At 28.8% G+C, this 16,441-nt stretch overlaps 1 protein-coding gene and 1 pseudogene across 1 annotated transcript; one reads left to right on the top strand and one right to left on the bottom strand.

Moving 5' to 3' along the window:
- Positions 1–1,601: 1,601 nt before the first annotated feature.
- Positions 1,602–2,567, bottom strand: CRIF (growth arrest and DNA damage-inducible proteins-interacting protein CRIF). Its single transcript, XM_015523298.2, has one exon. It carries the CDS (start codon positions 2,418–2,420, stop codon positions 1,680–1,682), a length of 741 nt encoding a protein of 246 aa, XP_015378784.1. The 5' UTR covers positions 2,421–2,567; the 3' UTR covers positions 1,602–1,679.
- Positions 2,568–5,676: 3,109 nt separating this feature from the next.
- Positions 5,677–10,173, top strand: LOC149056369 (uncharacterized; annotated as a pseudogene).
- The last annotated feature ends 6,268 nt before the right edge of the window (positions 10,174–16,441 follow it).

Below are 16,441 nucleotides of genomic sequence, written 5' to 3'. Positions count from 1 at the left end.
TTATTAAAATTTTATGCAGCTTGAATTATTTTTGAATGTGATTACATTACTTCTTAATGTTCTTTTATTAAAATAATTATAATTTAGATAGATTAAACATAATTACCCACATAATTATTTAGTGATGTGCTATGAGCCCAATTTAATTTACAAAAGTATAATCAGACCTAAAGAAGTATTACAAATACCCAACTCAACGGTTAATTATTTTGTTACAAGATTAGAAAATCAATATAAAATAACATAATTCGGTAATGAGATACTGCAATAACAATAAATTAAATAGTGCATGTACAAAATTAACAATAACATCATCATCTAAAAATAAGTGCTGATGCGCATTGTCAAGACACATTATCCTGACAACTGGCTGGTGTTACAAAAATAGTGTTAACAGCAATCCCATTCTGAGAAAGGAAGAAATTTTAGAATTAACTTGGGAGAAAGAAAAGTAGCATTGATATGCTCATTAATTAATTGATGAGCTAGTTTCAACTGTCCTTTCTGCTAGAAAGTCTAAATTGGGCTTATGCTTAACTGGTTCAAGTGGGCGATCAATATTCAGGATGAATAATGATGAGTTTATAAATCACCTTTGGACACATTCTATTAGTAATAAGTCCTCAGCAATATAGGTGTTCCAGTGTACTGAATCATATTCTAGAAAGAATCTAATCAGAGATTATTAAATAGCCTTGTGTGAAGCGGACAACCTAAATTCCTTAGATAAGCTAAATACAAATTGCGGTCCAAACTACTAGACAACTACAATTTAATGATTACAGATATGATAATTAATCATTATTTATATATTATAACTTTTATTTTATAATCTAGTGACTTATTTTTACTTAAATAGGTATACAAAAATAAAAATTCTATAGTTAAACCATGCATCAGTTGTCTGTTAAAAAGTTAGTTATGATGACCAATCGAGCTGTTAATCCCGCAAAGTATAAATACAAAATATTTAACTAAAATTTAAAATTAAAAAAAATAATTTATTTAATTATTGAATATTATATTTATCATTTTATTGTCTGAAAGTATTTATTTAAATTAAAATAAAATAATATATTAATGTACTATTAGCCATAATATTTGGACACATTATAATAAAGCTAAATCTTTTAGTAAAGATCATTATATAAAACATGTCATCATCAGATCAAATAATGTAGAAATAAAGAAATATTTTAATTTATTATTTAACAGTAAAGAGTGACAAATGAATAATTAGTACTTAAATGATTATGTAACAGTTGAAAAAGTAATTAATTTTTAAATTTTATAACCATAGGGGTGTTTACACACATGTCCATACCTATGAAATCAGCTTTTAACTGAGTTCTGAATTAACTATTTTAATTTATACATCAGACATCAAATAGTTAATTATTTATCACATAGCGTCAACAAGTCAATTTTTTTCAGAGCACTATCATTGACGTTTTAAGTCAATATAAAGAAATTTGTGCTGGCCAGATTTATGAATAATTTCTAGATGGCTATATTTATGACATGTCCTTAATTTTGACCCTCGACCCATCTCCGAGTACATTCATTAATGTTGGAAATTATTTAAAAATAATAAAACAGCATTTCTTGTTTAATTAATGTGTATATATATAATATATTACATTGAAAATAATCAAAACATTTTTTTTTACAAATATTTTCTATTTTGCTTTTGAGTCTAAATAATTCAGAAGTTTTTCTTCACGGACTTTTTTCTTTTCTTCTCTGATTTTCTTCTTCTCTTCTTTTTCTCTCTTGGCAAGCATTTCTTTAAATCTATCATCTTTTGGATCTATCTTATAACCAAAATGTTTTTTCACTTCTTCAATAAGTTTTTCTTTCTTATCTTTAGCTTGTTGTGCCTCAAGTAATTTTTTTTCTGACTTTTCTTTGACTTCTCTTAACCAACCATTTAATTTCTTCATATTGTTATCAATTCTTTGCTGATTCTCTTGAATTTCTTGACGTTCCTTTTCTATAAGGTCCAATGCATTTTTTTGCATCTCTTGAATAGTCAACGGATAGGCTATACTTTCATATTCTCTTATATCATCCAAGTCTTCGGCAGTTGGCCATGCCAAGCCAGGCGAAACATTACTAGCATCCCCATACCGCCCATACATTTTTCTTTTGTATTTCACTGTATTGTGGTATCTATGTACGGGCTCGTCATAAGGTACTCGACCATTAATCAAATTGCGATGACCATGGTTCAATCGAGACTTGTCACAAATTGCTCTAATTTCCTGTTCGGATAAAGCTTTCTCCGCGGTGGTGGTGACAACATCAATGTCTTGCACTTCATTTTTAATCGAAGCATTTCGTGCTAAAAAACACTGAACAATCGGTACTTTAACAATTTTACCAGCATAACTAAATCCTTTAAACGAAATGATTGACATTATAAATAATAAACTACAATTTTCAGTAAACCTACGGACTACCTTAGATTTATAATATGTCGTAAACTTTAATTTTAATCTTGAATCGATCGTGAAACAATAATATTTTATTAAATTTTCACGTCCTGCAACATTAATCACTAATCAGAATTCTGTAGTATCACTAATAATGATAGTATAATCTTTAGTCATTATCAAAGAACAAACTACATTCTTTATTATCAATGTCAAGGTGGATTTATAAATCCAATAGACCTATAAATTTTATAGGTCTATGATAAATCCACCTTGATTCATGTAAATAAGTGTCATAATTCATAAGTTCGTGATAACTGATAAGTGCTATACAGAAACAATATAATAAGAAAACCAACATTTAAAAATAATACAATAAATATAAAAACTATTTCAATATTTAATACTATTGAAAATAGTATAAAAGTATAAAATTCAAATTTTAAAAATGTTATATAATTATAAATTTAAAAAATAAATATGTTAAATCCACGAATTAAGATATACTTTAATTAAGTATATCTTAATTCGTGGTTAAATCACAATGGAGGCCAGAACTCTGAAATATCTTTTAAAATAGCTTGAAATGCATCTTGTTTCCCGAGACGTGTTCTCCACATAAATTCAGCCAAATAGGACTCCAAAAAATTCCTATTAGTTCCACGCGCTTTTTATTTCCCCACTTTGCAGAACCCCATAACCTCTCCATATTTTGGGTGTGTGCCCCTGTGTACGGATCAATAAAATTATAGGTGTGGTTAACGGTATTATGTATGAATCCCGCTTGCTGCAAATTATTATGGGCTTTCCAACAATCTGACATAATAATTTTTTTATTTAACACTGGCGGGGCGATAACAAACAAGTATAGGTACCTACCTATTATTGTATTGTTCACAAAATATAATATTACATATTTATATAGGTATACATATTATTTGGTAATTGGTATACACAATCCATATAGCATTTCCTGACGTGTATGTCATTTAAATTTATTGTTGAGTAAATTAAAAATTGTTTTACATTTGGAAAATAAATAACAATTAGTAATAAACATAGGTCCTAAAATGTTTAATTATATAAGATGATAGGTATGTGTTGCTATATTATGTTACTGTCCTGTTTAATTGACTATTAGACCAAATTAAAGCGAAGATAAATAATTGCTAGCTTAAACGAAACTTGTATATAATCATTTCTGCAGTAAGGTAAAATTATATCAAAATAAAACTAGGAATTGTAAATAAAATATCAAAATAATATTTAAAAAAATAAATATTTATTTTAGGTAACGTGTCACAATCCCAAATAAAAAGACTAGATCTTAGATCATGTATATGATAAATCTTATATATGATCTAAGGGCTAGATATTGACTCAAAAATAGTTGCATGAAAGTTAATGACAATGAAAATTACTAAAAAAAATTATACAGAAACCCCCAAAAAATTGTCACGTTAACAGATATTTATAATATTAGAATTATAGGTCACATTAATAAGTCACTAGCATCAGACGCCTTAAAAGTTCTTCAGTAAAAACTTTTGAGAAGAAGCTGATGTTACTAAAAACATTTAAAAAAATGAAATTTGTTGCCGAGAGAAAATAAACACAATGAATATTATCCTTGTTTGTCGATGTTGATTCCTACTATACGTACCTATACTTTATACTATTTGTTTTTTTTTATTAATTATTAATTAACTCACGACAACATATAGGCCATTGCATGGGTGGTTAACTATATGTGGGTTGGTATGGTAGATTGGCTGATTGGCACCATAAGTATATGAGGCAAGGTTTTTGCAACTAAGAACCCGGGTTCTTCACCCATTCGGGAAGCGACGGGAACACGTTAAGCCACTAACCGCGTCACGACAAATCATCATACTTCATTATTAAGTTACTAAAAAACGGTAAGAACTAATTGTAAACAACTTATTATTATGTTCTATTCAAATCGTTGTACCTCGCGGAAATAAATGAATCAGGAATGACGAGAGTTTACATTTGGTGGATAATAATAATTAATAACTAATAAAGCAATTGGTAATTTTTTTCTTACCTACCTACGTAATTCGATTAGAAGTAGAAATAAACAGAAATGTAGTTATTTTAATTGATAATTTTATTTAATACAATATTTAATTAAATAAAGATTGTTGTATTAATAATAAGTAATATAATAATCTATAATATATCCTAGACAGATAAACCGTCTCCGCTCAGAATTTTTTTTCGTATACAATGATATATGTAATATCTTTGATTTCAAATTTAATTCCATCCGTTACAATAACCCACTTGTAACCTACTGTACAGCAGAGCGATATCCACTTTCCCGCTTTTTAAATATTTTAAGTATTAATGTATTATGTCACTTAGTTAAATCCCGAATGTATATTATAGGATAACTCTTATATATATATATATATATATATATATATATATATATATATATAATTAACAATCGTAAATTGTATAATTTAATTTAATTAAGATCCGTCACCCGACAATTTGAGACACCACAATAACAAATCTAATATGATAAAATATATAAAACTGGAAAAAATTATTTAAGAGGACGCTACATCCGCATGACGATTGATTCTATTTTATAAGTGCGTATAAAATAGCAGTGAATTTACGCTCAGCAGATCACGTGTTTCGTTAGTTTAAAAATTAAGTGAATCGACCTCTTATATTAAACTTGATGGTAAGGACATTGTCTGTGATTGTATATTGGTTTTTTTGCGATAATTTATGCAGTTTTTAAGTTTGTTATAAACATTTTTAATTTATACTATATTATGCACGCAAAACTTACTAGAAAATTGAATATCGTAAAAAGACCTCATACAAACACAGATAATTATCTTACATTTATGTTCATAACAGGTTTGTTCACTCTAATTTTTAAACTAACGAAGCTACACGTGATCTGCTGAGCGTAAATTAGGTATGTGATGAGCTATTATAGCACTATTGTAAGTCGGAGATAAAAAATGTCAGTGTTACGTCCAGAGATGTAATTTGGGGAATGGCAGGGTGTGCAACGGCACCACTAACTTACAAAATGTTAACAATTGGCCCGCCATCAAAACTCCAATGCGCCTTTATAATAATTGATATGATTTATATAATAATAAAATTACTACCAATATCCACTGATGAAATGAAAGATTTTTTTCATCATTCCTCAAAAGAGTAAAAACATATTTACTAACCACCATGACCCATGGGCGACGAAAGATTAGGTAAATGATTTAATGATTATTGCAATTGCAGAGAAGGAAGAAGCAATAAGTATAATATTGATTTACAAGAGGCTGTAAATGTTTTTGCACACATTAAAATCTGTTGACATCAACTTATTTAAATTTTAAAATAATTAATATTTTGATATTTGTACGAATGATGTTTAATTTTGAAATTAATGAGTATTTCGTTATTCATTATACCTTATTTGCCTTTTTTTTTATCAAATAATAGTAAAATGGCTTTAGCTCGTTGATATAATTGCTTATAATTTATAAACTATTAATTCTTTGGATTGCTAGCAATTTAAAAGTTGCATTAGTCGTTATAAATAATTTCAATTCGTATTATAAAAAGAAAGAAAATAATATTTACATAGGTTTACATACATTACCTATATATATATATTAATGGTCTGGTGATGATATTATCAAAATTGCAGGCCTGCCTAAAAATTTGCACACATGGAAAAAAACTAAAAACCCTATATAGTTATGTCCTCCGAATGGAAGGAATTTTTAGAATATATTTTATATGGATATGTACCCGAAACATTGTAGACTAAGGCTCTCGACCCCATCCATAAAAGTTACCTCTACGCCTATGAGTACCACTTGTATATTACTACCATCATGATTATTAAATTGAAGCTAAAGATTAAAGTGTTTAAACTTCTCCTAAAAGCGGATGATAAAAAAAAAACACATTTTAAACACAATAAATTCATTGCATTACTTGGAATTTTAAAATTAATATATACGGTATAAATGAATGTATATATAAGCACCAGGTACTTAGTAACTACATCTTAAAAACAGCTCTATGACAAAAATAAAAAAGTCAATTATTTAAAATGTTAAGGTTCATCTACCTATTATGAACTAAGATATATTTTTATCCACGTTCTAAGATACTTTTTAACAAAATTTAACAATTTTATTACGATACTAACTTGTCCTATACTTAATATTTAATCTGTTTAAATTAGGTATGTGCCTAAAAACTTCACTCGCACCATCAACATACTTACCTATATGGCTATATATATATATATAATTTCTAATAAGAATAACTAAGATATAGGTAGGTATTAGGTACCTATAACTTTAACATTAAATACGAACCAATAGTTTATAGCAGACGAGGCGTCATTTGAAATAATCATGTAAAGTGATGGGGTATAGCAACAATTCCACAATGGTAACCCAGAGAGGAAGAGCTGCAAATGAGCAAAGCCCTCCCCCCTCAGGGGCGGGTTTTATCACTCACCAGGGGGGGGGGGGGCTAATAGAGGTTCAAAAATTTAGTTAGTTGTTTTTTAAGTCTATATAAAATTTAAAATTACAGGTTATATTTTTGAGTCCCCCGACCCTCATAAGTAAGTCATTGTTTTTTCACAAAAGTGACAAATTTTAAATAGTTACATTATTTGTATAAACAAAATTATTGGTATAGATTGGAAAAAAGTCTAAAAATAGCTTGAAGCCTAAATATTCTATTATCCATAATTAATAATCATATTTATCAATGACGATTGACGATATTTTATAATAATTATTAATACATATTATATCAATATATCATAATACTTGGCTTTGTAAAATAGTTAGCATAGTCCCAAATGGGGGGGGGGGTGCTATTGCCCCCTTATCCACCCCCTTAAACCCGCCCCTGACCCCCCTTGACCATGTGAGATGATATTTACGATATTAACCATTTTTCATGTTAACCTAATTTTTTTATAATCTTATATGAAAATATGTTTAACAAGTCAAGCTAACCTAACCAAGTGTATATATAGCGCTAAAATTGAAATCATATTGATCGTTATCGACGATAAACTGTTGGCTGGGAAAAATAAGCATTTAGAATTTCACTAATAATACATTAATGTTATTGATACATTGATGATATATATTATTATACACAGTGGCGCCAATCCCTATGTCCAGGTATTGCAGTTGCAATACCTATTAAGGGTGGGTGAGTGTATTAAGCCTACGAAACACACTGGCTAAAATTATTTTAATTTATGAAAGTTATAAATTATTTTATTTATCATCATAGCTAATATTATGAATTAGGATGAACCATAAACCTAAACGCTAACTGCAAATGAGTAATTTCCGGGGGGGGGGGGCTTCGGCCCACTATGCTACCGGCTTATATACTGTACTATCCCCCTTAACACGGTCCTACTGGCAATCTTTAAATGTACTTATAACTCTTAGTTGTTAAAATTATAGATAGATGAGTGGAAAACAATTGATGGGCAGTCGCTCAATCTAATGTAGGTGGGTGGGTCTTGCTTTGCAGGTATGCTTTTCAATAACTGACTTCGGCGCCACTGGTGCTGTCCACCTATAATTTAAATTAAATAATTATAAATTGTTTGTTTTAGATATTGTTAAATGTTAAACATACCTGAATACTAAATTCTAAATTGCCGATCACCTAATTCATTTTTCATTATTTTCCGCATAGTTACTAATATAGCTTCTATTACTTTATTCAATGTAGTCTTTGATAATAATGTCATTAAAGAGCCTCTTCCTTTAGAATTAGATACGTTTTTTGCTACGTGTTGAATTGCTTCAGTTGAATATTTTTTTAAAACAGTATCGCGTTCTGCAGTAAATTTTAAAAGCTCCAAGAAGTTCCCATGATTAATATTTAGGTCTTCAAGATAATATAAGCTTTCATTAGTACCTCGATAGGATACATTTTGTTTTACAATAAATTTAATTATTTCAAACACTTGTTTGATATCATGGATGACTCTTTACATAACTTGTTTTTTTCTGATGTTCATCATATCCCTACTTACTACAAATTCTATGTTATTTTGGTTTATTTCAAATAAATATGCTTCAACAGCTAATGAGTGACCTTTACTATTTTCATGAGATTCAATAGCAGAATATATATTTTTGAAATTAGTGCAACCACTGTTAAAATTACTAAGTACAGAGGATGTATTAAATGCTATGCATACTGTCTTCACCTCATTTTCATTTGCATTGATTTATATTTAATAATATTTTTTAATTACTTTAATATTGGTGACAATTCGTTCAAAAAATGAAATTGCTCTAAATCTTGAACATACTACATAAAAATACTACATAAAATACTGGCTTGAAAATCTGGCGTGGTCAATAAAGTCTAATCGATCATAAGCAAAAAAGTATATAGTTACCAAATAGATTTACGAAAAAACAAATAAATTGTGTACAAAAAGAAGTGGCCTGCCATTACTCCGACCAAAAAATGAATAAGAAAAATTACCAATGCAATCCCTGTGACAAATCGTTCAACCCAAATGGCGATTTGAAAATTTATCGACGCATACACCCTGGTGAAGAACTGTGCGAGAGCGATGTGTGTGATAAATCATTCAGCCAATATAACGACTTGACAGTACATCGACGTACGCACACTGGTGAAAAACCGTATGGGTGCGATGTGTGTGACAAGTCATTCAGTAAGAGCAATGATTTGAAAATACATCGCCGTACACATACTGGCGAAAAACCGTATGTGTGCGATGTGTGTGATAAATCATTCAGCCAATGTAGCAACTTGACAGTACATCGACGTACGCACACTGGTGAAAAACCGTATGGGTGCGATGTGTGTGACAAGTCATTCAGTAAGAGCAATGATTTGAAAATACATCGCCATACACATACTGGCGAAAAACCGTATGTGTGCGATGTGTGTGACAAATCATTCAGCCAATGTAGCAACTTGACAGTACATCGACGTACGCACACTGGTGAAAAACCGTATGGGTGCGATGTGTGTGACAAGTCATTCAGTAAGAGCAATGATTTGAAAATACATCGCCGTACACATACTGGCGAAAAACCGTATGTGTGCGATGTGTGTGACAAATCATTCAGCCAATGTAGCAACTTGACAGTACATCGACGCACACACACTGGCGAAAAACCATTCGGGTGCGATGTTTGTGACAGAACATTTACCCTAAATGGCAATTTGACAATTCATCGACGTACACACACTGGTGAAAAACTGTTCGGGTGCGATGTGTGTGACAAATCATTCAGCCATGCAATGTAGCAACTTGACAGTACATCGACGTACACACACTGGTGAAAACCCGTATGGGTGCGATGTGTGTGACAAATCATTCAGCCAATGTAGCAACTTGACAAGACATCGACTCACACACACTGGTGAAAAACCGTATGGGTGCGATGTGTGTGACAAGTCATTCAGTAAGAGCAATGATTTGAAAATACATCGCCGTACACATACTGGCGAAAAACCGTATGTGTGCGATGTGTGTGACAAATCATTCAGCCAATGTAGCAACTTGACAAGACATCGACTCACACACACTGGTGAAAAACCGTACGCGTGCGAGGTGTGTGACAAATCGTTCAGCAGAAATAGCCAATTGATAATACATCGAAGCACACACAGGATAAATCATAATATTAACAAATAATGTTTGCACTGATAATATATTGTATTTTTTATACTTTATAATGAATATATTATTTAACACGCTATTTATTCATCACTTATTCTTAATTTGATTACATAAAGATAATTCATATTATAAATTATTCTTACAATATTTAACTTAACATATATTATACAATACATAATAATCTACATAATATACCAAGCATGGAAGTATAGATAAGCTAGACAGTGATAACAATAACTAATCACCGTTGCAGAGGTTCAGTCTTCAGTACATTAAACACCAAGTACGTCTCTTCAAACGAATGCACAGTTTCAGGAAATTAGTTTTATTATAAATTTAGATAAAATATATTACTTCTGTGTTTAACTATTTTAAAATTAAAAATAATACGAAAATAATAACATTATTAGTGTTTTTCGGCATACGCGCTTAACATAATAATATACATAGACACATAGTACTCAGAATGGTTGCGTGCAGTGCACAACTACGCCACAATGTTATATTTTACACTTATTATGAATAAACAAAAAAATAAAAAACATTCGTTCTCACATGTTTTTTTCACCCAAATTATTTACCGAAATTCACTCTACGGTTCACGGTATAAATTATTTTTAAATTCGCACAAATGAAATACCTACGTTAACCTAACTTAATGTTTAGGAACAGTACAGTCATAGGCGCAACTAGGGGGGTGCTTGCCGCTTGGGGGTGCTTCAGCACCCCCAGATTAAAAACACCAAAAATGGAAAAATTATATGAAAAAGTTCTTTTTGTTTTACGTAAGGTTGTTTAAATAATGAAAGAGATGTTGTTAATAAAATTACTTTTTCAGAAATAATGGAAATATATATATATATATAATATATATAATATATATATATTCCAATATTCCACTAATAAAAGAAAAATAGTATTAGTGTAAAATAGTATATTATATATTATGTAAACATAGTATTATTACCTAACTTTTGAGATGATTGTGCCTCATGTAATTGACTGCTAAAAATGTAAATTGTATAATTATTTTGACATCAGTTATTAAAAAAAATAATATTATTTATCTGTTTATACTAGGTCATTATTTGAATCACTTAAATAATAATATAGGTAATATACTTAATGTATTTATGAGGTAAATATTAGCGTGCTTATGTTTTTATAATGCATTTAAGATTGGTGATAATAATTATAAAATTGAAGTAGGTACTTGGGGTGTGGGAGCATAGCCCCCACGGGTCTGTTGCATCTACATAATTTTAGCACCCCCAGTGTTTGGCCTCTAGTTGCGCCTATGAGTACAGTATATGTCGTGTATAATATACACTGTATATAGTGCATATATAATACATAACATATCGTTGGACGTTATACGGCAATTATGCAAACTTCCAAAAAAGTATTATAATTTCTCGTACTTCATTGTATTGGTTAGGTAGTCCAATAAAAATGGTAAGGTATCAATATTGCTAACCCCCGCTATCCCATTATAGCACTTATGAGTTTATATTAGGTTCTTAAATGATAGGTACATAATATTAATTATATTCGTTATCTTAGATGAGAATAATTATTTTAATTTTATGAAAAATCCAATTGACCAATTTTTATGAGCTTATATACTTATATACAGGTAAATAATTTTATTATTATAGTTAATATATTTCATCGATGATAAAAATATTGAAAAAGAATTTGATACTGATTACGGTTGTAGTTATATTTTAATACTGTTACGTAAATATATGTACCTCAGTACCTCACAACTTATAATAGCTTATCTGTAAACGCGTATAGGTAATAGGTATACATAATACATTGTACATTACAAGTACCTAAATGGCTTAGTTTATACATAGTATACAATACATACTACCTACACTATGATGATATAATAAAAAAATGTATATGGTATATGAAACAGAAATAAACATTTATCAGTTTTCAGTGGTAATAGATATCATATTATGCTATATAGACCCTGGGGTAGGTAGTTTTTTATGAATAAACAAGAGACAAGACTATATAATATAATGCAACATAGTCTATTATATACAATATACGTATGTGTTATATATATATATAGTTACATAATTATATATTATACATGGTACAACGATATTATTAAGTTTAATAAAAATTGTGTGAAGCCAAGTCTGAAAAAAATTAGGTTAATATAATTTTAAAATGTTTTGTTTAGTATAATAATAAGAAAAGCTAAAAATACTTTTAAGCTGCTTGTATAAAAAAATTAATGTCATACCATTCTGCAATATAATGAATTGTGCCTATAAGCTAAAATAAAACCAACTTTTTCAGCTTGTTCATATAAGAGAGTTGAGACTTGAAACTCATGGTACATTGTACAATATTATTACTTATAAGTAGGGACAGTAGGGTTGGAATGTATAATGTTTATGTACTAAAAAAATGAGTGCAGTTTATATAACTAAATATGCATTAACATTTTTATATTTTAATTATTAATTTAATTAAGTTCATTACAACTTCAAGGGTTAAAAATTTACATATTATTTTCTTAATTATGAGTAGAGTAGCATTGAAAAACAATAGATGTATTTTAGATTCTGCAGAGCGGAGCGATGAATGTATTGACTTTATCATGATGTGTTTTTATTTTTTTTTTGTGTCTGTCATCACGTTTTGGGGCAGTAAAAGTGCTTCGATTTTCGACTTCAGTACCTCGTTTGATCAGAAGTGAATTTAGTTGGTACTTTGGGGGGTCAAAAGTAAAAAATTCTTAATATTTTTCTAAATAATCGGAATAAACAAATTAAAAATTAAAGGAGAAACGGGACATTTTATACACAATTAGTTTTCGACAAAATCGATTTTGGTTTGTGATGTAACTTTAAAACAAATGACCATATAGATACATGAAATTTTCACCGAATGTTTATGTAAGTATATTCTATCCACCATGCAATTTTCCAAAATGTTCGACTTAAGTTGAACTATTCATAGGTATTTTCAATTTTCGATCATTATAAATAGTTTTTTTTTAAATTAATATCGATAAAAATTTATTTGTTGGGTAGAAAAGCTTGAAAATTTAATACAAGGCTCTTAACATATTGTTACAATAGCAGTTGAAAAATAAAATAAATTCAAAGTTTGAATTTTGACAAAATACATAAAAATCACAAAAATTCGCAAATTATTTTAAGCTAGAAATTCATAAAAAAATTTCTTTTTAAATCTAAGATTTGAAAATCCAATACAAGATTCCTTACAAGTTTTTCAATATTTATCACAAAAAAAATGTCCATCGGAAATTCAAATTACATTTTTATGAGCATTTGAAATTTAAACTTTTACAATATTGGATTTCCACTGGATATCTTATTTTGGTGTAACTCTAAAACAAATGACCGCAGATACTTTAAACTTTTAATGAATGTTTATATAGGCATTTTTTATATTTGATATACAATCATTGATTATATATATAATATTATAGTATTTATAACCAATGATACATATTTCAAAATATTTAGATTTGTATTGAACTGTTTACTGACATTTAAATTTTTCAACTTTTTTAGTTTTTTTTTTTCTATAAATATCGATAAAAATTTATAAGTTGGGAAGAAAAGTTTAAAAATTTAATTCAAGACACCTAACACATTGTTACAATAGAAGTTGAAAAATATCAAAAATGCATTAGAACGATTTTAGATTCTGAACGGAGTGATAAATGTATTGATTTTATAATGATGTGTGTTTTTTTTTTGTTTGTCCGTGTATACAGCATAACTAGTCAAAATAATGCTTCAATTTCAAACATTGGGGGTGGTTTCCGATGGAAAAGTAAATATCCTTGGTGCACTATAGAGGTCAAAAATAAACATTTTCCAACAGTTTTCAAATAAATCGAGAATAACAACAAAAAAGTGACAGAAAAACGGGAAATTTTACGCAAAACCAGTTTTCGACCAAATCGATTTTTTTATATAGTTGTAATTCATAAACTAATCACTGTAAATACATGAAATTTTCACCAAATGTTTATGTTAGTGTTATCTATATACAGTTTAATTTTCAAAAAATGTTGACTTTTTTTGAGTTATTTATAGACCACTGAAATTTTCGATTTTTATGAGAATTTTTTTTTGAAGTGTTTGTTAAAATGTTTGGATGACCAAAAAACTTGAAAATTTAATACAAGGTTCCTTATTGTGAGCTGTTCTTATTGTAGCTAAAAAAAATTTAAAATTGTTAGTCACGATTTTTTTTTTATAAGCGTTTACAGTTCAAAATTTTACGAAATCTGTCGAAAACGCGAAAATTTGCAAGTAATTTTGAAGTTGAAAAATCATAAAATTGTTTGTGCTTATAATTAAGGATTAAAAATACAACACTATGTTTTCCATAAGTTTTCCTCTAGTTAAAACTCGAAGCATCATTATAGGAAAAATTTTAAGTGCGTTTGAATTTTAATTTTTTACGAAATAGCGTAACGATAACGATTTATCCTTAAACGATTTTAAATATTTGTTATTATTCAAAAAGTATAAGTCCTAGATACTTGAAAATTTTACCAGTTATTAGGATTGGCAGTTTCTTTACATGATTTAATTTTCAAAATATTTTGACTTTTTTTTTAAGTGTCGATACAATTTTTTTGGCCCAATCAAAATACTTGAAAATTTAATACAAAGTTCCTCATAAGTTATTCTTAAAGTGATTAAAAAAATATAAGAATACATAGGCACAATTTTTTTTTATTAGCATTTGAAGTTAAAAATTCGTCAAAACCATGAATATTTGCAAATTATTTTGTAGTTCAAAATTCATAAAATATTTTTTTATATGATATTATATTTATAAGGCTTTTAATAATAGTATTTCGTACTGTAGCAATCAGATTTAAATTTGTTACAAACAGTTGTTTTATAAATTAAATTTTAAATTAAAATTTGGACAAAAAGTGATATTTAAACGGAGAATAACGACTTTATGTTTATTTTTATTTAGTTGGTTTTTTTGTTATTTAAAAATATTGTACGAACCATCACGAGGCTTATACAGTGATACAGTAGTGTTGAATCCTTAATATGTAGATTGTAGGTAGATATACCTGTTACAGTATTAGTAGTATTACCCAGTAATGCCGATCACTCATTTATATATATTATAACATAATATGTCATATTGTCATAACTCGTAGTAGATTAGATTTTTTAGATGGTGAGGGGGGCTCACCATAAGATACTGTCGTGTACAGCATCCAGAATATACGTTTAAACTTAAAAATATTAGATTAAACGGAACATTACTTATTTGTAGATGCTTTGATTTGCATCCGATGGTCAAATTATTAAAATAGGGGGGATGATGGAAGCCCCTCGGTGTACGATGTCAGTATATTTTATACTCTTCGGCGCCACTGGTATTATTACTTATCTATATTACGTATAAATCTACGGGTTCCGGGAGTGAATTATTCTCCGGGTCGGAGATAAAGATAAGATAACATACGATTTATAGTCTCATATTTTATATTCACAACTAAGCTATAGATTATAGATTAAACTACATACTGGACGGTGTATACTAGCGTCTAACTGTAGCTGATGACCTTTTTTTTTGCTTATGGGTCCGGGCTGCTTTCTTTCAAAGGTGGCAACCCTAGTTACCAACCAAAATAAAATCTATTAGTTAGGCCGGGGCTATACATGATGGCGTTTTCGACTTGTCTACTTGTCTAATTCAAAACTCATTGTTTTATACTGAAGTAGCTGTACACGACGGATGTAATATCACAGAATATATAATATATTATTAATATATATATTGTTTTTATATAATTATTGGGATTTGGCGGAATACCCTCGGCGGATACGTCTTGTATAATAATATATTAATATAATATACCCAATCGGAAAACGTTGTGTATAGTCCCGGCCTTTAGGCCTGCAAAGGCTTTATCTTTATGTATGGATTAATGGGATCAGTCCTAAGACCTGAGGTCAAGTTCACACATCAGGAGCTCAGTCTTTAGAATTTTGTACCTAAAAAATTGGAATGTCCATCTTCTATGATGACTATATAAACCAAATTAAAAATTAATAGGTATGTTTATTATTGCATTGACAATTTTAAAATAATCAAACATTTTTCTAGTGTATCTATTATTGAGGGTTTTACTCAGATGAAAATTGAGAAAATAAAAATGTCGGTGTTAGTTCATAGTTAATTAACTAAATAACTAATACTTAATCGTCAATAGTGAATACAGAATAAAATAAAGTATAGG

Source organism: Diuraphis noxia, unplaced genomic scaffold (genome assembly GCF_037042655.1).
Source record: "Diuraphis noxia isolate RWA-SAM2 unplaced genomic scaffold, SU_Dnox_SAM2 contig0004, whole genome shotgun sequence".
Taxonomy (NCBI): domain Eukaryota; kingdom Metazoa; phylum Arthropoda; class Insecta; order Hemiptera; family Aphididae; genus Diuraphis; species Diuraphis noxia.
The sequence above is the reverse complement of the archived record's forward strand: the minus strand, read 5'-3'. Positions and strand labels throughout refer to the sequence as shown.

Coding starts and splice junctions, on each gene's coding strand:
- CRIF (XM_015523298.2), bottom strand. CDS start 2,420: ATGTCAATCATTTCGTTTAAAGGATTTAGTTATGCTGGTAAAATTGTT.